At 40.7% G+C, this 21,419-nt stretch overlaps 2 protein-coding genes across 3 annotated transcripts; one reads left to right on the plus strand and one right to left on the minus strand.

Moving 5' to 3' along the window:
- Positions 1 to 2,612: 2,612 nt before the first annotated feature.
- On the minus strand, positions 2,613 to 10,175 carry LOC311496191 (protein mono-ADP-ribosyltransferase PARP6-like; the record flags this gene model as incomplete). The annotated part of the gene is made up of 22 exons (XM_084555953.1): positions 2,613 to 2,709; positions 2,802 to 2,886; positions 2,982 to 3,045; positions 3,139 to 3,218; positions 3,352 to 3,421; positions 3,531 to 3,603; positions 3,720 to 3,832; positions 3,972 to 4,020; positions 4,140 to 4,207; positions 4,357 to 4,422; positions 4,508 to 4,633; positions 4,706 to 4,798; positions 4,889 to 4,984; positions 5,897 to 6,028; positions 6,110 to 6,251; positions 6,343 to 6,492; positions 6,585 to 6,651; positions 6,730 to 6,820; positions 7,936 to 7,996; positions 8,375 to 8,469; positions 9,039 to 9,116; positions 10,110 to 10,175. The coding sequence occupies 22 exons, from the start codon at positions 10,173 to 10,175 to the stop codon at positions 2,613 to 2,615; spliced, it is 1,962 nt and encodes a 653-aa protein (XP_084412079.1).
- Positions 6,004 to 19,747, plus strand: LOC311495978 (pyruvate kinase PKM-like). Of its 2 annotated transcripts, none has more exons than XM_084555680.1 (11): positions 6,004 to 6,068; positions 13,285 to 13,462; positions 13,599 to 13,690; positions 15,010 to 15,141; positions 15,252 to 15,438; positions 15,671 to 15,941; positions 16,021 to 16,171; positions 16,287 to 16,439; positions 17,476 to 17,642; positions 18,375 to 18,556; positions 18,918 to 19,747. In XM_084555680.1, exons 2-11 carry the CDS (start codon positions 13,312 to 13,314, stop codon positions 19,022 to 19,024), a joined length of 1,593 nt encoding a protein of 530 aa, XP_084411806.1. In that variant the 5' UTR covers positions 6,004 to 6,068; positions 13,285 to 13,311; the 3' UTR covers positions 19,025 to 19,747. The 2 variants fall into 2 exon arrangements, with proteins under 2 accessions (XP_084411806.1, XP_084411805.1); XM_084555679.1 differs by lacking the exon at positions 6,004 to 6,068 and adding an exon at positions 12,519 to 12,538.
- Positions 19,748 to 21,419: the final 1,672 nt, after the last annotated feature.

The following is a 21,419-nucleotide window of genomic DNA, read 5'->3' on the forward strand; positions in this document are numbered from 1 at the left end:
AGCAGCATTTGAACTCTTCATGTGACCCCTGGGTTAAGTCATTGCCTAGAAAGCAATAAAATAACAGTAGAGACAACTATTTCTGAGTCTGGAGCCTGGGATTATTTGCATATCTCTGATCTGACGCACGTTTCTTCTTTATTTTGTTGAAGAGACCAAAGATTGCTCAGCTTTGTAATCCAAACTTGTCTTCAATGCTGCATTTCCATTTTATCTTCTGAGCACTGAGATGACAGCCAGCAGAATGAAGGGGCATTTTCTTCCTCTAATCCCACTGATGTGAAGGAAAAGATGTCCTTGCTCTATTCAGCACTGAGGACAGCTGATGCCAACAAACACATATGAGGCTCAGAGAGATCCATGTAGAGTGGGACATAGAGCTCTTAAAGGCACATGCAACATTTTGCCTCATTTAATAATGTCTGTCACACTCTCTAGTTGTTGTATTGTTAAAGGCTTAAGGGCTAAGCATTTGATTTTGTGTGGTTGCTTGAGTCATTTGGATGAATTAGCATGAGTGAAGGAGATTTAACACGGCATGCAGCTGAAGTAATTATTTACAGAATTACACTTTTGGACATTTTCTTGACTTTCTTAACAGGCCATTTTACAGACATTTGACCAAACAACAAGCTCACTGTGATAAAAGTACAAAGAAATATTAGAAATAACTATCACAACATACACTATCACGGGTTTCAAGCCAATCTCCCCTCCACGCTATCATCACAGAGCCATATGGTGCCCAGAAATGTCTTCCTTTGGGCTATTACAGCAACTTCACAGTTCTCCTCCCTTCAGTACACAGCCTGCTGGGCTGACCCAGAAAATGCTTCTCAAGTTGTGCCTCCTTGGAAGAAATGACACGTACAAGGACAGTCATAGCTTGAAGCTGCTAATATTTGCAAGACCTGCACAAAACCGCAAAACCAGAACTCTGTATCCAGACTGAAACACTGTTGTTGTTTTTGATCTCTTTGGAGAAAGAAACTCGTCCAGAGGAGGAGGTCAGGAGGCAGCTGTGGGGCCCATATGGAACCAGTATACTGTTAAAATGATGCACTTCTGCCTCACAGGATGATATGCACCCCTTGTTATTCACTGTGAACAATGAGCACAAACATGTGGATCTCAGCGGGATTAGCATTGTTCACAGCATATGATGTTGTTGACATGAAGGTTATCTGTTGTCCATGTATGTTTATTAGTTACATATTTAGACAGTGGCTGTAATCCACTGAAAGCTGGCAGACGCCTGTACTAAAATAACTCTCTTTTTCTTCTTTGGGAGAGGTTTTTTCCAAAGTGTGATCACGTGATTATTTTTGTGTATGACTGCAGTGACACATCTGGTATGTCTTGTGATCATGAGAAGAGACTGCAACACTGTTTCGTGTGCATTTACTCAGGTCCTGTGCTTAAGTAAAATTTTGGGTTCTTATTCTTTAACTGAGCCATTTTCCTTCCACACATCAAAAAGGGAAGTATTGTACTTTTTACTTCACTTTATTTATCTTTTGAACAACATCTTTTGTTCCTTTACAAATGACAGAAAATTATTTCTGCTCATGAAACATATAAAGAACTTAAGAGTAACGTATTCTGTTATGAATTAAATTAATAAACTGTTTATATGTGGTATATAATATATTGCTGAAACAATTAGTTGATGAATCCGTTTTTCAGTTGACAGAAATTAAGCTATTTTGATAATCATGTAGAGCATTTGTGATGGTGTTTTTAACTCTTTTAGAATTTGTAGAAAGGTAAATCAAAATAAATCGAAGATAATCTGCAGAAATAATGATGATTAAGATGTTGGTTGTATCCAAAACAGTTCAAAATGAGGTCCACCTCAACAACTAGAGCATATAAGGAATAATAATTGAATATGTTGTGTGACAGTGTAACAGTCTCAGAAGACTTTTACTTCTAAAACTTTATTTTCTAGATATAACTGAAATCCCTTGAATAACATTTTCAATACAGGACTTTTACTTACAACAGAGTACTTTTACAGCATGGCACATTAGCTCTCCGCTGTGTGTCAGTACTGAGAAGGCCCCTCGTTATGTCCCCATCTTGTGGTAGAACACACATGTCATACAAATGATAGAGAGATTTTAGTTTCAGGAAATTCGCATTAACGTGTTCAAGGAAAACAAGTGAAAATTCAGTCGAACTATAGAACAAGATTAGTGAATATGGCACAAATTTATTTAAAAATTACAAAACAGTTACAAAATATATGCGTGTAGCACAGATTTATGACGCCGGGTGGACACAGATTAAGAGTGCAACAGACTGTAAAATAGGGCATAAGGCACAGAAGCTTTTACATGATGCAGCAAACCAGCTTTATAATACTGCCCCCCCCCCCCCCCCCCCACACACACACACACACAAACAGAACGGTCTTTTCTTTCATTTGAGTGAGTGTGTTTCACTCGAACAAAAGCTTATGAATTTAATATCAGGCATTGTTTCATGTTGTCAAACCAGTAGATGCCTAATTTAATATATTTCAGCATAAAAAAAACAAAAACCTATTCTCAGTCAGTGCTTTTTTATAATATAAATAGTTAAAGAACGGTATGAGTATATTGGTTTTCTCAGCATGCCTTTGAAGCAATGACTTGTAAAATTTCCCTCTGGATATTCTCTTCCTGAGTGTTAATGTCGACATCTCCCACCTGACCATTTTCATACCTGAGGAAAACAAAAGCAGACGGCTGCAGACAACTGAAATATATTGTATTGCATTGCATTGAGAAGAAGGAAATGCTTCATGTGTTACTTACACAAAGAGGAAACGTGTGCACACATGGTCGGATACTGGACATACCCAAATGTTTCCATGTTTTTGAAGGTCTTTGGAAGTGATCACTGTTAACACACACGCAGACATCTTTTTATGCAAACCTCACACTCTACATCGTGAAATAACGACACTTTGTGACTCTTTGCTATCTCATATTTACCCTCACACAGTGCAATGCAATTTAGGTTGCTGCTTTGCAGAAACCTGGCTTCCCCCGGCTGTTCCTAAAACAATAAGAGAATGTAGAGGATGAGACTATGAGGTGTTTTTAATGTGCTTCTATGTTGAGGTTGGAGAAATGTGAACAAGAACCTGACCTGTTTGATTTTGTTTATTCTGTTGTATCTCTGCATGAGTTCTTCTTTGGTTGGTATCTGGTGTTGACTTTTACCCATCTCTGAAAATAGAGGATGGAGAGGTTTTAAAAACATGTTAGACTGAATAAGCACTGGCAGTCTGTAGAGTGATCATTAGTACTTTTATATACAGTACATATGATCAGAAACAATGTCAAAGTGTGTATTCTTTACCAGAATATCCAAAAGATATGCTTGAAATAGGACTCAAATAGATGCCTTTCCCATACGCAGCTCCATGAACCTTGAATTGAAAAGAGGACATTAAAAGGTTTAAGTGAATTCACCACTTTAAAATCTTTAGGATTACATAAACGGAATAAAAGAAGATATAAATGTTGGAAGACTGCTACCTGTAATTTTGTGTAAGAGGCATTAACCAGCCCATTTCTCAAAATGGAGTGCCAGTTTTCAATGTGCGAACCACTGAAAGAAGAGAAAAGTCTTTAAATAAATAAAGCAGGGCTCATGTTTTGTTTATAAGTGCTGATATGCGAGTGTAATATAAATTTCTCAAATCAAAACGCTTTGATTTTACTAACTGGAAAGCAAAGGTGCTGCCATAAAGTTTCCTGGCGGTTTGAAAAGAAGCCTCCTTGGACGGGGGGCTGCTGATCAGCAGGAACTGATGCGGCGTGTGCATAAACTTGAGTTGCTGTTGTGCAAAGAGATAGCAACAAATGAGAGATTATTATTATTAATAATAATAATAATAATAATAATAATAATAATAATAAATCTATGTGTATGTAACTGTAACTAGTCTGTTAAACCAGATTTAGACCGAGGCATACCTTGTTCAATGGAAGCTTGACAATGTGAGATCTGTTGCTTGCTAAGATCCTGTTGTCAAACATACAAACACACTGGAAATTAATATGAATATACTTTGATTTTAATGACTTCTGATGTTGATAATATAGAACTCAAAAATAAATGCTAGTTTAGCATGTGTCTCTCACCACTGTAGTAAGGGATGAGCGAGAGGGTCTATCTTGTCCAGCTGCTTCTTCATCTCAGAATATGGACCCTGGATAAGATAAAATATAATTTAATCATCTAATATAATTAATGCCGTCATGCTGTCAAACTGTCATGGGGAACATACAGCAGTTTATTTTCAGACAGAATAATCAGACGTCAGTCTCGAAGTGTAGGGTTTGATTTAAACTCAGTCACCTGTGCCGTCCTCCTGACTAACAGGACACTGTCCAGAGCTTTCTGCAGCCTGTCGTAGCTCTTCCTCTGTCGTGACAAAAGGACATATGATCGACACAGTGAACGATCCAGGACAAATCATCACAGTAAAAACTTCATGTTCAGTGGATACCTTAGGACTAAAAGCCAGAGTTTTGGGGTTGTTTGGATCAACAACAGAAGGGTACGGTTCAAAAATGAGGCTCTTGCGTGAAGACTGAAGGGCAGCTCTGCACATGGCTACCAACAGGTCGATCACCTGCAAGAGCAGAGATTACTAGAAATACTCAACTCTTTCACTGAGATCACTGTGTGTAAAAGTGTTACTGACCTCTGCACCGGTGGCAACCTCTTCTGTAGCTCCAGACATGACTCCCAGCGTATAATAGGAAAACACACACAGCTCTCTGGTGCAAACTGCTGGCTACACAGCAAAAATCTGACATTGTAATAACAGTCACATGCATTCTCATTTTTTTTTTTATTCTGTTGTTTTCTTTGTAAGAGGTCGTACCTTAAGCATGGGGCCATTCTGAAACAAATGCCGCTCGTCACAAACAACACAGTATTCGTTCAGAGCTGGGATTCTCTGCTCAGCGTACCTCATTATCTGTAGATACAGTGGAAAAAGTAATTACAACATTAGCTTTTATTCTGTCTTTCAGTCTGGTAAAACCAAAAACTTTACACTTAAAATTGCTGAAAGTCCTTGTTTAGCTATCTTACAATATTTATTAATATTAGTATTAATGATTTCAAAATAAAAGTCCAAGAAAGGAATTTGAAACTCTTATCTTTGATATTTCTTGAGTTCTTCTATTAAGATCATGTGTAAAATCATAACGATGCAGTTTTGTGTAATCTACTGAGATGTCCTACTTAAAGGGGAACTACTGTTTTTTACAACCTGGACCTTATTTCTGGCATAAAATATGGTCGTTTACTCACCCATATAACTTTTGTGTAATTTGTATTCTTTCCGGAGAAAATTAGATCAGCGTATATCCATGGGAGTGACTGGGACACTGAAATGCAGCCTCTAAATAACGCATTATCCGCCGCGAAACTCGTTCATTTCACCAATATTTTGTTATCGTATGCTAGTACTATTCCCCGTTGAGTCCAGAGTTAGCTATCATCCGGGGTTAGTAGGTCAATCTACAGACCCCAGATGATGATAATGCGTTTCGGTGCCCCAGTCACTCCCACTACATGGATATACGCTGATCTAATTATCTCCCGAAGGAATACAAATTACACAAAAGTTATATGGATGAGTAAACGATCGTATTTTATTCCAGAAATAAGGTCCAGGTTGTAAAAAACAGTAGTTCCCCTTTAAATTGTGTGTTTGTTTGTTTTTTACTATTTGAACAGCACTCAGAGTAGTCCTACTTGTAAGAATCTGACGATTTTATACTTCTACAACAAATACATAACTTGTTTGAAAAACAATTTCTTATTTTTATGCAGAAAAAATTCATTTCGGTTACCTCTCTATCAGATCAGGACCAGGCTTTACCTGTACCAAGAAGCCGTGCTGCAGAGTCGGTGTGGCCTTACAGTGCGCGATGGCCTGGGAGGTGAAGAGCATCTCTATCAGCTGTTTGGTGCTAAGCTGTGCCGATGATTTGACAGCTGAGACCATCACCCTCTTCGGAGGAAGGGAAACAACTCTGTTAACCCTTTAAGAGGTAGGAATAAATCTTACATGGAATTCAGAGAGCATCCTTACCTTTCCGCTGGGTGTGTAGGTGAAGAGCTCCCCGGATGGATTCTTGATGGTGTAGCAAGTCGTGTGATTTGTAAGACGGCTCAGTTTCAGTGATGGTAAAATTATCCTGCCCCTCCCAGATGGTTGTTGGCGCTCACATGGCCTGTTCATTATGAAGACAAAGTGAGTATAAATATACATCCAAGAGCAGATTAAATCATGAATTAAACAGCTGTTATTAGTTCATCTCATACTTTGACAGCGGTAGCCAGATGTTGAGTCTCGCACGGAATTTCTTGATGGTCCCACTGGGCCTGAACCAGCTGTGTCTCCTCTTCTGTCGGACTACAGTGCTCTCATTCGTCAAGTGCTTCCACTCCCGAGATATGAAGACTGAGAGAATACTAGGGAACAGAATTCAATAGTTGGTCTTTGCGCAAACAGTAGCTGGATCATGGTTCCTGTACCACCATGCATTTAAAGTGTGAACACTCACTTCTGCAGTTGTTTCCCCAGACTGAACTGATCAGCATTAGATGGCTGAAAGACCTCCACCGATGGTGCTGTGGTGAGAAACATTTAGTCAGATGTCACATTGATTCAAGGAGAACTTTGTGTGCAGAAGCATTGTCGGTGCTCACCAGGTCCGTCCAGATACTGAGACACAGAAAAGTGCAGGCGGATAACGATGGGCTCTGATCTGTTAATCCTCCAAGCTTCGGCTGTTTTCTCCTGCGGACACCAGGCAGTGTTTTCATACATAGCAGGTACACGTGTCACATTAATGAACGTGTCAGTATGATAAATAATGTGCAGTTGTGGTCTGAAGTTTACATATACTTGTCAGAGACACTGTGCTTGACCCAAAACATATCGGTTTGGCTTCTTGTGTAAATACGATGTGTTTGTGCCACAACAAATATATGAAATATAGAATGCTGGGGTTTATCTGCGCGGAGTTCTGTTCCTGCGTGTGTTTTCTCCAGGTGCTCCGACCTCCCATAGTCCAAAGACATGCTCGTTAGGTGAAGTGGTGATTCTAAAGGGGCCGTAGGTGTGCATGTGAGTCTCTGCATTGGCCCTGTGGTAGACTAGTGTCCTGTCTAGGGTGTACCCCGTCTCTCGGCCAGTGACACTTGGGATAGGCTCCAGCTCCAATAAATAATGGATGAATTATAAATATAGACATGTTCATCAGATTGTGCCTTATCTTCCAGTTGATTATGATTTTATGGAAGGTCAATTTTCTGTTCTTATAGGACTGAGGTTTATTAATCTTTATCCATTGGACTGATTTAGTCACAATAACAAGAGTTTGTACAAAGTAAGTAGAGGCCTTTTTACCACCAAGAACAGAGGGAATAAGATTACTCCAGAAATCTTCAGGACAACATCAAAGTGTCAGATGGAAAGTTAAGTCTTGGATGTGAATCGCATGTCCACATAATAGGACAACGATACCCACACCACAGAGGGGGTTATGGGACCGGCAAACTCCCTTCCCAAAGTCCATACCTCAGGTTCACTGGATATATGTGGACTGCCCTCAAAAGATTAATCCATCATCGTAACTATACTATATCTGCCAAGAACTGTGGTCAAGGATCCAAGCAGAAAAGTGGTAGAAGCTGATTGTTAAGAGGTATTCAGTTCAATGCTAGCTTTATAAAATGATGAGTTTTAATCCATCAGATCTTGTTGTTAACCAATAAACCAAAATAGTGAATGTTGATTTTGGAAAATTGTACAAAACCCCCAGTACTGCCGTGTTACACTGGATAGGTAAGTCCATAACAAGTATATGTAGACTGTTTATTGCAGTTGTGAGCAATGTAAATTTAACTTACGTCCAGAAAGCTGGCATTGATGTTTAAGTCAACATCCAAATCGTCAATGGAGCTGTACTCCCTAAGATAAAGACAACAGGAACAACTGAATCTCTAGAAAATAGAAATTCATCAGATATCCCTTCATTTTAACCCTTTACAGATTAAAGAACCATATTTGGTAACTTCAGCACACATTTTAAATTGCGTCCCTGTGCCTCTCAGTGAGGTTTAGACGTATGTGGTCTGCAAGGTCCACCTCTGCAAGGAACCATATATGGTAACTTCATTGACTTTGATGAAAATATAAAAAGTATAAAAAATTTGAAAAATTTCACAAAAGTAAAAAAGTCTTCTTATATGCTACAATAACACTCTAGGGTTGACATTTTGAGTTTCCAAATATTTCAGTGAGTGCCCTATAAAGGGTTAAGACCACAATAAGGAAAAAGATGTTCACCTGACAGAGACCGCAGAGACTGAATACAAAGTCCTGACTGCCTCCATGTCTGCATCAAGCTGGGGGTGGTGACACAGGTCACTGGCACAGCTCTCCTGCTGAGACAAACACTAATACACTTACCTCATGGTCCAAATAGCTCAGCACCACGGGGTGGTGGTGGGGGATTAAACCACTCTCACATTTTCCACCACAATAACTAAGAAGGAGGCTATTATTCCCATTATGTCAGGGAGGGCTAAAACTTTATCTTGTCACCTTCTACTTAGCATTTATGATCCAGTATACATGCATTTACAGAAATGCATAACATACAGAATTTGATATGACATATTTTATACATTTATAAACTGCTTGTTTTAGCATATCATTCATTAGCTGTTTATGGCTGATTTTGACACATAAGACCTGAATTTAAATGTGTCTATATCTGCCTATACATCCACACTATCATGTTTTAAATCATTTAAAAACAGTTTCACATTAAAGAAGGACTGTTCCTGATATAATAAGCCCAAAGATCCAGTAACATATCACAATCTATGCCTTTAAACTGTAATTAAATGTGCAACAACTCCTGTACTCTAGGTAGTTGTCGCTGTTGTGCTCAGATGTTATTCAAGGTGCTACAGAGTCTCGTAGAAAGACTGAAATGGATGTTTACTTGGTTTCCATACGGGATCTCGTCTGAGTCGCTGTCCTCATCACTGCGGCTTTCCGTCCACTGTGGCCACTCAGTCTCCTGTTGAGTTAACAGGAAAAGCTGTCAATCAAAAGATCATCTCATTCACACAGTTAATTGAGAGTTATATATAACCCCAGCAAAGTCAGATAACCATGCTGCAGTTTTCAACAAAGCATCTACTGCACATTTAACTGGAGAATAAATTCATCATCAGTTCATCTACTAATTGATTAATTGTTCAGGGAAAATCTATCACAGTCACCAACAATGTCTTTTTAGTTATATCCAAACTTTCTGAACATAATAAGGCTGTTTGGAGCTTATGGACTCACCATGTGTTCAGTTCTTTAGCTCAACGCGTTCGCTCCACTGTGACTGAAACAATTAAACACGGCGCTGGAGACAACACAGACGACTTCATCAGTTCAACTTATTTTGAGTAAACAAAATCAAAACGTCTGTCTCATAAAACCAGAATGTGTGTGTGTTAATAATATGGCACAAAATAAAATTCTTACCTTCGCTTTATGAGCTTCCACATATTTCAAACAGAATCAACATTTAAAAATAACAATGTCAGAAGCAAATATTCCTGTTGGATTGCTCAGCTTGCTGTCTGGGTTTAGCCGTCCTCTCGCCCTCTGGTTTGAACAGCAGGAAGTCCCACATGTTCAGTCTGACTTCTGGGTCACGTGATTGGCTGCAGAGACTGATCACTTGAACCCGGTCCAGAGAGAGGAGACGCTGGGGGCTGTCGCGCCACGACTTTTGCGGCGTGTTTTTATGCATTACTCATTTATCTCTTAGTATCTTGTGTCACCTCTTGTGTGTGGTCATTCATTACAGTGTCCTTATTAAAAGAGATTAACAGAACAGATCCATGTATCATAGGATCCTCCAGACTCTTGGAAAGTCTGGCTGTTTGAGATCCTGATAAGAACAAAGATCCCTGTTGGCAGACTTGAATGATGGCAGTACGGGTGATGTTTGGCATTTATTAGTCTTCCTGTCTGTCTGCTGTGTTGCAGCCTGACCTTAATCGGCAGTTACCCTTGTTAGCAGTCGCCTGCTGCTCTGCAGTCTGGCCAGATTAGGCACTTCCAGGACTGCATACATCTGTGCAGGTCTTCTCTTAGCAAGTGCTTTTCTCAGGGTAATCCACTTAGACATGTGTGGGTGTTTGTATTTTTATGGAGGATGGGCACAATATAACGAATCCCTGAACTTTATTCTATATATAGACATGTTCATGGCTGTCTGTGAACAAGTAAGGATATAAAGCAGCCAAAGACAAAGCATCTGCCGTTCCTGCTCAGCTGAGTCAACCAGTGTCAAACAGTGTTGACAGAACATCATGAGCACCACGAAGGGATTATTTGCTGCAGGGCTATTGATTTAGATTTTGCACTTTTGTGCTGGATCCACCCCCAGTCTCATTTTATACATCTACTGTTATATCATAACTCTCAAGTTTTATCTGTTGAGCCTGCAAGATAAACACACAACAGGTTCACTGTGAAGATCAGATTTCCACGGCAATCACTTCTTTTTGATATCTGCTGACCTGCCGCGTCTGTTGATGAGAGAAAACGTTCAGCATTGAGAATTCATCAGGATGTGAAGTGAAAGAAATCTGTAATCAGTAATTCACAATCAGAAATACACACGACAGAGGAAAAAACGCTTGAGACAGTTCAGCCGGTTTTCCACAAGAGAGAGCTGCTGCTGAGATGTTGAGAGAGAGAGAGACAGAGAGAGACAGAGAGAGAGAGAGAGAGAGAGAGTCACAGCCATGTGTCCCAGACTGTACTTTTGACATGTTACTGGACGTTTTCTGTATGAGTTACATTTTTCTGAGCCGATTCTTTTTTTTATTCATATTCTGATTGCACTTAGTTTCGCTGTGTGAAATCAGTACTTAAAATCCTCTTTAATTTTGTGCTCAACACTTTGCACCAGCTAAGGGAGTTTGTTCATTTAATACACATTATTTATGTGCAGATGTCTCAACATGGAGCCAGCTGAAATATTTCTGCTTAACATTCAGTCTTTAAATAACCGTTTCATTGTCTTATACTCTAAGGGCAAGGTTCTCGTCAGGTTAAACATGGTGTAGTTTTATATATTAATTAATTTCACAACATTTTATCTGCCTTATTAGAAAATTAAGACTCCAGCTGTGTGGTTGACTCAGGGTTCAAAAACTGAAAAGGAATGACATACACAAAGTGAAAAAGCCGGATGATATTAAATGTGCCTCTCTGCAGAAATGTACCATTGGTATCAGCTCATCTGCTGTCATCATTTTCAGCTCGACTGCACCTTCCCTATAATACTGACACTCCATCACAGCTACTGAAGCTCTCGAGTGCTGCAGGAATGCCAACATCCCTGCTGAGCTCATAAAACATTTAATGGACGAATGATTAAAAATATATATATGCACACACATGCACACAGAGAGACATATACATATATAAATGGGATGAATTGTTATCTTCAAATTAAAAGATTATTATTAAAAGATTACTGAGCATCCATAGAATGAATTGCTGACATACACACACAGTTCATAAACTCACCTATGTTAGAATGTTGAATGTGCATTATTAATATGATTAATACTAGAAGATTATTAACGGGAAAGTCAAAGAGAAACCTCAAAGGTCCAAATGAAGTGTTGGCTCTTGTAGGTCTTTGCCCCACTAGATGAAGAAAGTTGAGTATATTTTTCTCAGTTGGTTCATTTAAAGATTTTGTTGAGTTCAAGTAAAAATTAGAACAACAGATTTGTCTAAGAGAGTAAAGGCTGGTGGTCAGAGGTCAGAGGTCACAAGTATTCTATTTATATCTATATATACAGTATATATATATGTATAGGTAGGCTACACCTGCAGCAATATATGATAATCACTCAATGGGCCTTCAGATGAATAAGAATTAAAAATAACAGCAGAACTCAAACGAATAATAAAAAATTGTGGTAGCAGAACTTTTGAGCAGAAGAAGGTGAGTGCATCATGATAAATACACAGCATATTTTAAATACATAGCATTGTCACCCGGTTTATGCGTTTATTAGGCTTCTTTATCTTTATGTTATTAACATGAATAAATCAGTATTAAGTTACTGTTACTGATGTCGAGTTCATGATTAATTACCAGCGGAGAGCTCTCTGATCGGCCAGGCGAACAAATCTTGCACCTGCGCCATATCTAAGTCGATATTTGACAGCCGTCTGTGCTTTTACCAGAACACATGGCTTTAAATTTGATACGAGTGAGCATGAAAGGTGACGGAAGTATACCTCCATCTGGCTCTTTAAACAGCGACTACTGCCTCGACCGTCGCGCCCTATATTCTGTGCCGCCGGGTGGTGGTCCCTCAGGAAAGTAGTCCCGGTCACTTAGGGGAATAAAAGCTGTCGCTCCAGCCCGGACCAGTTACCGCCTTGGTCCCTGCAAAGTTCAGCCAGTAGGTGAGTCACAGGAGGCAGACTGAATTATATGTTTGGAATAGTTTAGAGGAGATTTAAAATATACTAATATGCTGTATCTGCTGTGGCACTTTGAAGTAACATCGAGAAACTGTTCTTTTGGTTTGCATATGCAGTTAGTCTATGAAAACTCAACTTTCTCACTGTCTGACAAATTTTTATATAGTTCGTTTATCTATGTATAATTTTGTGCAGCTTTCACACTACATTCAACAAAGTTTTATACTATCTCAGATGAATGATACCATAGGAACTCAAGTGACTTTAGGTGTCCTGGGTGCCTGATAGTTAGGGGGGTAAACACTGAACAACATTTTTTTCCGGTTAAATCTTTGTGTCAAGAAACCTTTTTAAATGTTTATTAGACTCTATACATAGAGAACAGCTCCTCTTCTTTGGCTGCACATAAACTACTGGAATGTAAGAGGGTGCAGTAAGTGCCGCTGCTGCAAGACACTTAAAAGTAATCCATACTTTCCATTCACATAATTCAGATATTTTTCAGTTTCTCTTCATTCACAGTGTCTGAGTTGGCTGCCACATTGTTTTGTAATATTTTATTGTCTATTTAGCATCTTCTTGGCTGTGAAAAGCTACTGTGTCACCCTTTCCATTTTTGTTGATGGCCCCTGAACAAAATCTCCTATATAAACTATAACAAAGGAGACCCTAACCTGTCAATAGGAACTCATTGGTCATCTGTCTCGTTCTTTTCTCTGTCTTCATAGGACTTTTCTAAAGACACGGATCCAGTCATGTCGAAGCCAAAGGATGCAGGCTCTTCCATCATCAACACCCAGCAGCTGCCTGCTGCCATGGCGGACACCTTCATGGAGCACTTGTGCCTGTTGGACATCGACTCCGAACCCGCCGTGTCTCGCAACACCGGCATCGTCTGCACAATCGGTCAGACACGTTGCCCAGGCCCATTGATCTGCTCTCTGTGCACTAATAATCCAATGATTAATGTCTGAAATGTCTAGCGGTAAACGTCATATTTAGCCACCGTGCCTTTCTGTATTCATTTGATGTCCCGTTGTAGGACCTGCCTCCCGGTCTGTGGAGATGGCCAAGGAAATGATCAAGGCTGGGATGAACGTTGCAAGAATGAACTTCTCTCATGGCACACATGAAGTGAGTTAAGGATTAGAAGTACTCTTTGAGTTTTTATTTGCGTTCACTTAAGCTTCATTTTAAACTACCTAACCGTGAAATTCTGATCCCATAATCCTAAATGATTATGTCAAAGCAGGCGCTTCAGCAGCAGCTTTCAAAGGCACCTGCTGTAACATCACTGATTAGGGCATTTCTAATGGTGTAACAAGATAGAGTTTGAATCCAGATTGAACAGCATAGCAGCAGTTGAACCTCTGCAAGTGATTCAGTGAGGATTTACCCTTTACAGCAGCAGGCAGAGTGACATTACCTCTCGTGGCCTGGTAACTTTTTTTGTAATGTGATCTATGAGCTTGTACTTGCTCCTTCACTGCCGGGTCCATGTTGTAGCTTGTGAGCCAGCTGCATTGCGGCCAGTTCTTTGGCCGACCTTATACTACTGACCCCTCGCCTTTAAAAGTCACGCCTCTCTTTTCCTTTTTCACTGTCACCTGAGTGGATGAGCCATGAAATCCACCATCAGCTGTTGTACGAACACCCACGTTAACATTTGAATCCCAAAAGGTTAAGAGAAGTGTTGTTTTTCAGTGTCGCTCACCTCCAAGCAGCCTTCGAGTTGTCGTGAGTGGTAGTTCAACGTTGATAAATGAAAGAAATGTCTCAATTTTAGGTCAGGTCGTGATCACAGATCCCGAAAGTCACAACAAGGTGAATATTTGATTTGTTTGGAGAAGGGGAAAAATAAATTTGACCTCTGTCTCATTGGTGTGTCAGTTGTCAGCACAGCTATAAATAGGAGTCGCCCTCACAGCAACAGCACGACTAGAAGGCATGTAGAGAGGCCGCAGTGTCTGAGCAAGGACAGCAGTCAGTATCCACATTAGAGTTTTCATTTCTCACTTTGTTTTTTTTTTGTTGTTGTTTTTACAATGCATTTACTACATCCATGAAAATGTCAGTTTTATGCTTATATGACATTAAGTTGGAAATCAAAAACAGTTGCTCCTGTGTAGACTCAACTTATTGGGAAAGTATTCATGATAGTCAGTGTTGTCTATTTATGTACAGTGTAACTGTTGTGCTAAAAATGCGTTGCAGTTGTCTTTCAGTTCTCACTTCATATAGTTATGTCATATAACCAATGCTATCTGCGTGACCAGGTTTGTCCACCTGTTCTTGTACTGACATCATTTTAGTTGACACATTTAGAGAGGAGCCTTTGTCCATTTAAATAACCCAGGGTATTAGAAATCCTTATTTTTAAGTCCATTTTCTTGTTATGCTGTGCTAGATTTACAAAGAGGCTTTCAGAATAATCACATTTGTTTATTACACAGTACCATGCTGAGACCATCAAGAATGTCCGTGACGCAACTGAGAGCTTTGTGTCGGGATCTGTTGACTACAGACCTGTGGCCATTGCTCTGGACACCAAGGGACCAGAAATCAGGACCGGACTTATCAAGGGCGTGAGTACCTGCCAAATTACCAAAGCCCAGATGAGGCCATTTTTGATTTATGGAGAATAAACAACGTTCTGAAGGTTTTCCCGAAGCAACTCTGTTCTCGTCCTCTTTAGAGTGGCACAGCTGAGGTTGAGCTGAAGAAGGGTGAAACCATCAAGCTCACACTCGACGACCAGTTCAAGGACAACTGCGACGAGAAAGTTCTGTGGCTTGACTACAAAAACATCACCAAGGTTGTGCAGACTGGAAGCCACATCTATGTGGATGATGGTCTGATTTCCCTCGTTGTTAAAGAAATCGGTAAGCGCACGAACAATCAGGTTTTTTTTTTTCCCATCTTGACCATCTGTTTTTGTGCCTAAAGCCCACTTGTTCACCATGTTGTAGGAAGGGCAAGCCTCTCCTAGTGTTGCCACCATGTACTGGAAACGTCCCAGTGCATGTACAAGTAATAAGAGCTGTAGATTTTCTCTACTGTGGGACACAAAGCTATTAAACACACTTTGTATTTCTCTGTGTTTTGTGTTCAAAGGAAGCAACTACGTGGTTTGTAACATCGAGAATGGCGGTACACTGGGCAGCAAGAAGGGCGTCAACCTGCCCGGAGCTGCTGTTGACCTGCCTGCAGTGTCTGAGAAGGACATTCAGGACCTGCAGTTTGGCGTGGAGCAGGGTGTTGACATGGTCTTTGCCTCCTTCATCCGTAAGGCTGCTGACGTTCACGCCGTCAGGAAAGTGCTGGGCGAGAAGGGCAAGGACATCAAGATCATCAGCAAGCTGGAAAACCATGAGGGCGTGCGTAGGTGGGTGGATTACCAGCAGCCATGGCTGAACCTGCACAAGTCTCTTTGTTAAGCTTTTTTCTTTTTTTCTTTCTGTTAGATTTGATGAGATCCTGGAGGCCAGTGATGGCATCATGGTTGCCCGTGGAGACCTGGGCATTGAAATCCCAACCGAGAAGGTCTTCATCGCCCAGAAGATGATGACCGGCAGGTGCAACAGGATCGGCAAACCCATCATCTGCGCCACACAGGTCAGTGACAGCCTGCGTACGTGAGAGCACACATAAGGGTAACCTTTTCCAAGGAAAATAGGTTTTGGATACATGAACACGCCATGATGCCATGTGTCTTTTTGTCCACATTAAGATGTTGGAGAGCATGACCAAGAAACCCCGTCCTACTCGCGCTGAGGCCAGCGATGTTGCCAACGCCGTCCTGGATGGCAATGACTGCATCATGCTGAGTGGTGAGACCGCCAAGGGAGACTATCCCCTGGAGGCTGTGCGCACACAGCACATGGTAAGGGTGTACCTTGTTCAGAGCATATGTCCACAGTTTAGGATTTGCACGGTTTGTGTGTTTGGTTTGAGAACTCTTTGTTTGATGCAGCCACAGCAGCTTTGTATATTCAGTCAACTCTGTCAGTGTGTCAGTGACGAAGCCTTTAGCCTCAGTATAAAAGCAATGAGACATGAGGCATAAGAAGTATGTGGTGCATTCACCGTGGGACTCTTAGCTGCTGATGTTGGCCGATAAAAGCTCCCAAATTCACACGATCCAGGATCAGCTTGCTGTTTAGTGGAGGTGTCTTTTTACATGAAGCGCTATTTGCACTTAAAAGAGAGAGAAACTGTGTTCTTGTTATTGTGATATAAGTTTTTTTTTATTATTATTTACTGCAATACATTAGCCTTTTTTTTTATATATATATAATTATCATTCATCTTGTGTCCAGCAATCCAAAACATTTATTATTATGGGTTTCAATATGATGCATCCTCAGTTTAGTGAATGTCAGGGTCAATAACATGTGAATATACTCTACATGTTCATATATATTTAAATATAAAAAGAGGACATGCAGCAGTGGCCTTAACATGAATGCTTAGGTTGAAAAGTTGCGTTTTCTAGATCATGTTGAATGAAATGAAAAGCAGCGAGGACACCGTGAGCACATCACTTGCGTAATCTTGGGTTTTACTAACAGCCTGTTTAGTATTTGTTCCACTTGCTTTGTGTATCCCTGTTGCATCACTCCATCCATCTGCTACCAGAGAACATCTCTTCCTGTCCTCTGTATTGTGCTTTGACAGTATCGCTCAGTTAGCATGTGTTTGAGAATCTGCAGTGCACAGCAACAGCCCCTGGACGCCATGGCTGCCGCTGTTGTTTAACCTCAAGCCTCAGTGTGCTGCTTTCAGGTATGAAGAACTCTGCACTAAGGTTAACTGCCCTCATTCTTACGTCCTTGAAAATACTAACTAACTTCTGCAGTTAAAACTAGCCGCGTGACACCACTGTGACCGTGTTACCGTTTTTGTTTTCTCATGCTCAGATTGCCCGTGAAGCTGAGGCGGCCATGTTCCACAGGCAGATGTTCGAGGAGCTGCGTCGCACCTCTCACCTGACCCGCGACCCCACAGAGACCGTCGCTATCGGCGCCGTCGAGGCTTCCTTCAAGTGCTGCGCCAGCGCCATCATCGTGCTCACCAAGACCGGCAGGTGAGACTTCCAAGAACACGTCCCCCCTCCGCAGATATTCTCTGCAAAAGCTCTGAGTCATATTATCCTCCACGTCGCCCACTGCGAGCGAAGAAACTGTGCATTATATCATCTCCCTGCCTCCGCTCAGATGAAGTGTGCCAGCCTTCACTGCACTTTAAAATCTGTGTTCCACTTTTGACCTTTTGAGAACTGAACCCTGACATTTTACAGGTTAATTTTAACTCTATCCATTTGGGATTTCATCCTCTCAGCACATGGTACAGAACAGTCAGTTCGTAATGATAACAGCTTAAATAAAGTGGCTGTACAGTATACTCCATTCTTAGTATGGATGGTAATACGTCCTCTCCGTTCCTGTGACTATGTGAAGGGATGCCCTTGCTTTGTATGATCAACTCTACAGCTGCCTTTAATTCTACGAAGCACTTTAGCCTCTTTCAGCTCATTGTCTTGGTTTTCCTGTAATGTTTTGGTTCACTCTCACCAATTTAGCAGAATTTAGCAGCTAAAGAAAAAAATACTTTGAGGACTTGATACAGTCTTAAAGATTAAAAAAAAACAAACAATAAACTGACATTCATTTATTTTATGCAATCATAACTTCACATGAACAAAAATGTGGTTCTGCAACCTCTGAAAATGACTCTTATACCGTTCTGTGTTGAGTTTGTCTTTTCAACTGAGAACGTCACTTTGACGTCACTTTGTAATTGTACTCGTTACCTACAGGTCTGCTCACTTGCTGGCGAGGTACAGGCCCCGGGCCCCCATCATTGCTGTTACCCGCTGCGGTCAGGCCGCCCGCCAGGCTCACCTGTACCGTGGTATCTACCCTGTGCTCTACACCAAGCCTGCCAACAACGTCTGGGCTGAGGACGTCGACCTGCGCGTGAACTTTGCCCTGGAAGTTGGTGAGTGACAATGTTTTGGGAGTTTTTTGTAAAAATTAGACATATATCTTATATCTGTATAGCTTATGGAAAACATACATGAGTCACGAATGCAACTAATATTACATGAACTGACCTTCTCTGGAAGTTTCTCATATACTAAATAAAAAAGGCAATGTACATTCATAGAAAGAGTTAAAGTCTAAACAGAAAGGATCTATGGTCTGTAGACATACGCCAAATAACATTGTATATGAAATTACACAGATAGGGAAGACAATTGTGCCACATTGTAGCTTTGGGTAAACTTGAGATTTTCATTCTGTGTGAACTTTAAAGCCTTCATCTTCATCGTTTTTCTTGTTTGTTTCACTATTTGTAGGCAAGCACCACAAATTCTTCAAGTCTGGTGATGTGGCCCTTGTTGTGACCGGCTGGCGCCCAGGCTCTGGCTACACCAACACCATGAGGGTGGTGCTGGTGCCTTGAACTCCATCAAAGGACATTAGTAACCACCGCCCTTCCCCTCTTTTGTAACCAGACTTCCCTCCAAACAGGACTTTGTGACAGTTTTCATGAAAGTAAAACAGAACCCGGCCACCCCTTCAAATGACTTTTGATGGCGTCGTCCTCACACTGTAACTCCTGATTCCTGTCACCAATATGTCCAGTTTATTTTCTAGATCCTGCTGCCAAGAGACAGATTTAAAACATTTTAGTGGCAACTCTTCTGTCCCCTGCCTGACACAGTTAGCTTGGTGAAGTAAGCGGTGACTGTAGACCAGATTCAACACAGATGTTTAGTTTTCTTGGGTTTTGGTTCTCTAAGTGTCCATGGAACAACACAAATATGTATTGTTATCATTCTCTCCCGTGTTTCTTGTAGACTTGACGGTTGGTACATTGTGTCATTGAGGTGAACCGGCATGACTGGGTCTCCATCCATTAAAAGGAACTACTGGATCAGCTGTGTTTGTCTCACTCACTGTAATGAGATAAGACCAAGTTGGAAGGTCACTGTTGAACCACAACACTATCTCAGCTAACATGATGCTGTGCCGTAGATCCTGTGTTCTACTTTGACTCCTGTACATTTCATATAAAAAGAAAGCCAGTGGTATGACACTGACAGAGCCCATTCGGATGTGTAATTAATGACTGTATTTTGTTTACTTTCAGCCTTTAAGGAGATTTTGCTAATATTCAATCATTTTGCTTAAAGGGGAACTGCCGTTTTTTACAACCTGGACCTTATTTCTGGCATAAAATACGATCATTTATGTGTGTAATGAAGTGCTGAAGTGCGGTGCCCCACTTCAGTGGGAGTGACTGGGGCACCGCAATGCAGCCTCTAAATAACGCATTATCTGCCACGAAACCCGTTCATTTCACCAATGTTCTGTTACAATACACTAGTGCTATTCTCCGTTGTCCGGACTCCAAATGACACCACAGTTATATGGGTGAGTAAATGATCATATTTTATGCCGGAAATAAGGTCCAGGTTGTAAAAAATGGTAGTTCCACTTTAAGCAAAGTCTGGATTGGAGGTATTTATAAACTTAACCATAAGAGTGCGGTTGTCAACACTGCAATTTTCATACGTAAAGTATTTGTTTACGTAGCAGGACAGGTCTGCTCAAATCCAAGGTCAGTGAATGTAAGACAAAGCCTTGTATAAGAAGCTACTGAGAGCCTTCTAAAATAGGACACTATAAAATGAACAATTCTATGGAAAAACAAAACAATCAAGAAATCAAATGAAAAAAAAAATAAATTGATCCCATTCATGTGATTGGCTGCTGCACTGGTTTGAATGAACTAATTATATAACTGGCTCTATTCTGGCAGCTTTGAAATAAAAGCTGCTCAATAAACAACAGCAGAGATGATGCATAGGATTACATTACACGATTATTCCTTTCATATTTCTTAATCATCATTACCGATCATTTTGGGTCGCAAAAGAAATCTAGAAAGCCCCAGTGAGTCGTCTTTCACCGTTTTTAATCCATGAATATTTTAGGTCTTTGACATGCAGAGAGGATTTAGGTAAAAGCTGCAATACCTCAATGGGAAAAAAAATGTGTAGACTGTTATATGACCTTCAAATAAACAAGCTCATCTAATGGAGTCATTACAGAAGGAGCATTGGGTCTGTCCGCTCTCATCCTGGACGACCTGAATTTTTTCATATTGATCAATATTATTTTATATTTATTTACTCTCTAATCCAGCAGTTGTCACTCTGTGAACATGGCAGATCATTTTCTTTGCATTATTATCCTACTATTTGAATGTTGGCACCAAAAAAAACCAACAACAACAAAAAAAAACAACCTTGCAGGTCTCAATTTATAATCCGGTTTAATGTGTGAAACTTTTTTATTAATCAGATCCTCCTTCCTTCAGCGCTTCGCTCTTGAAAAGAAATCCACAGTTTGGACGAGCATCATCGATCAAGTTATTTTATTGCATTGAATTCAGTAGCTAAAATAAAATGTTCCTAACATACAGGTGATGAAGTCGTCAGATATGGTGGTTAAAAGGCAGCAAAATAAGAAATAAATATATAAATAGATGAATGAGTGACACCTTGTCTCCTGCGCACACCTTTAAGTTGAATGCACTAGAAATAGTCTCAAACAGTCTCAGCAGATGCTGCTGGCAGGTGGTTGGAGGAGAATAGTAATGAAGGATTGATCGAGCCCATTGGCAGTAACTGTCTAGTGACTGATGATGGTATCTCTTTCCTCTGGGGGGAGGGGGGGGTCAGAGTCACAGCAAACCTCGGGTTCAGGGACCAGGCAGCTGAAGCCACTGGACAGGATCCTCCAATGGTTTGACCTGCTGGCCGGCTAGCTGCTCACAGTTTGTCGGCGGC

Source organism: Chelon labrosus, assembly GCF_963514085.1.
Source record: "Chelon labrosus genome assembly, chromosome: 11".
Lineage (NCBI taxonomy): Eukaryota > Metazoa > Chordata > Actinopteri > Mugiliformes > Mugilidae > Chelon > Chelon labrosus.

What these genes read in the sequence shown, in the direction of transcription:
- LOC311495978 (XM_084555680.1), top strand. Translation starts at nt 13,312, where the DNA reads ATGTCGAAGCCAAAGGATGCAGGCTCTTCCATCATCAACACCCAGCAG. An exon ending in GGACCGGACTTATCAAGGGC is followed by an intron (nt 15,142 to 15,251) that starts GTGAGTACCTGC and finishes CGTCCTCTTTAG; the next exon opens with AGTGGCACAGCTGAGGTTGA. An exon ending in GAACTTTGCCCTGGAAGTTG is followed by an intron (nt 18,557 to 18,917) that starts GTGAGTGACAAT and finishes CACTATTTGTAG; the next exon opens with GCAAGCACCACAAATTCTTC.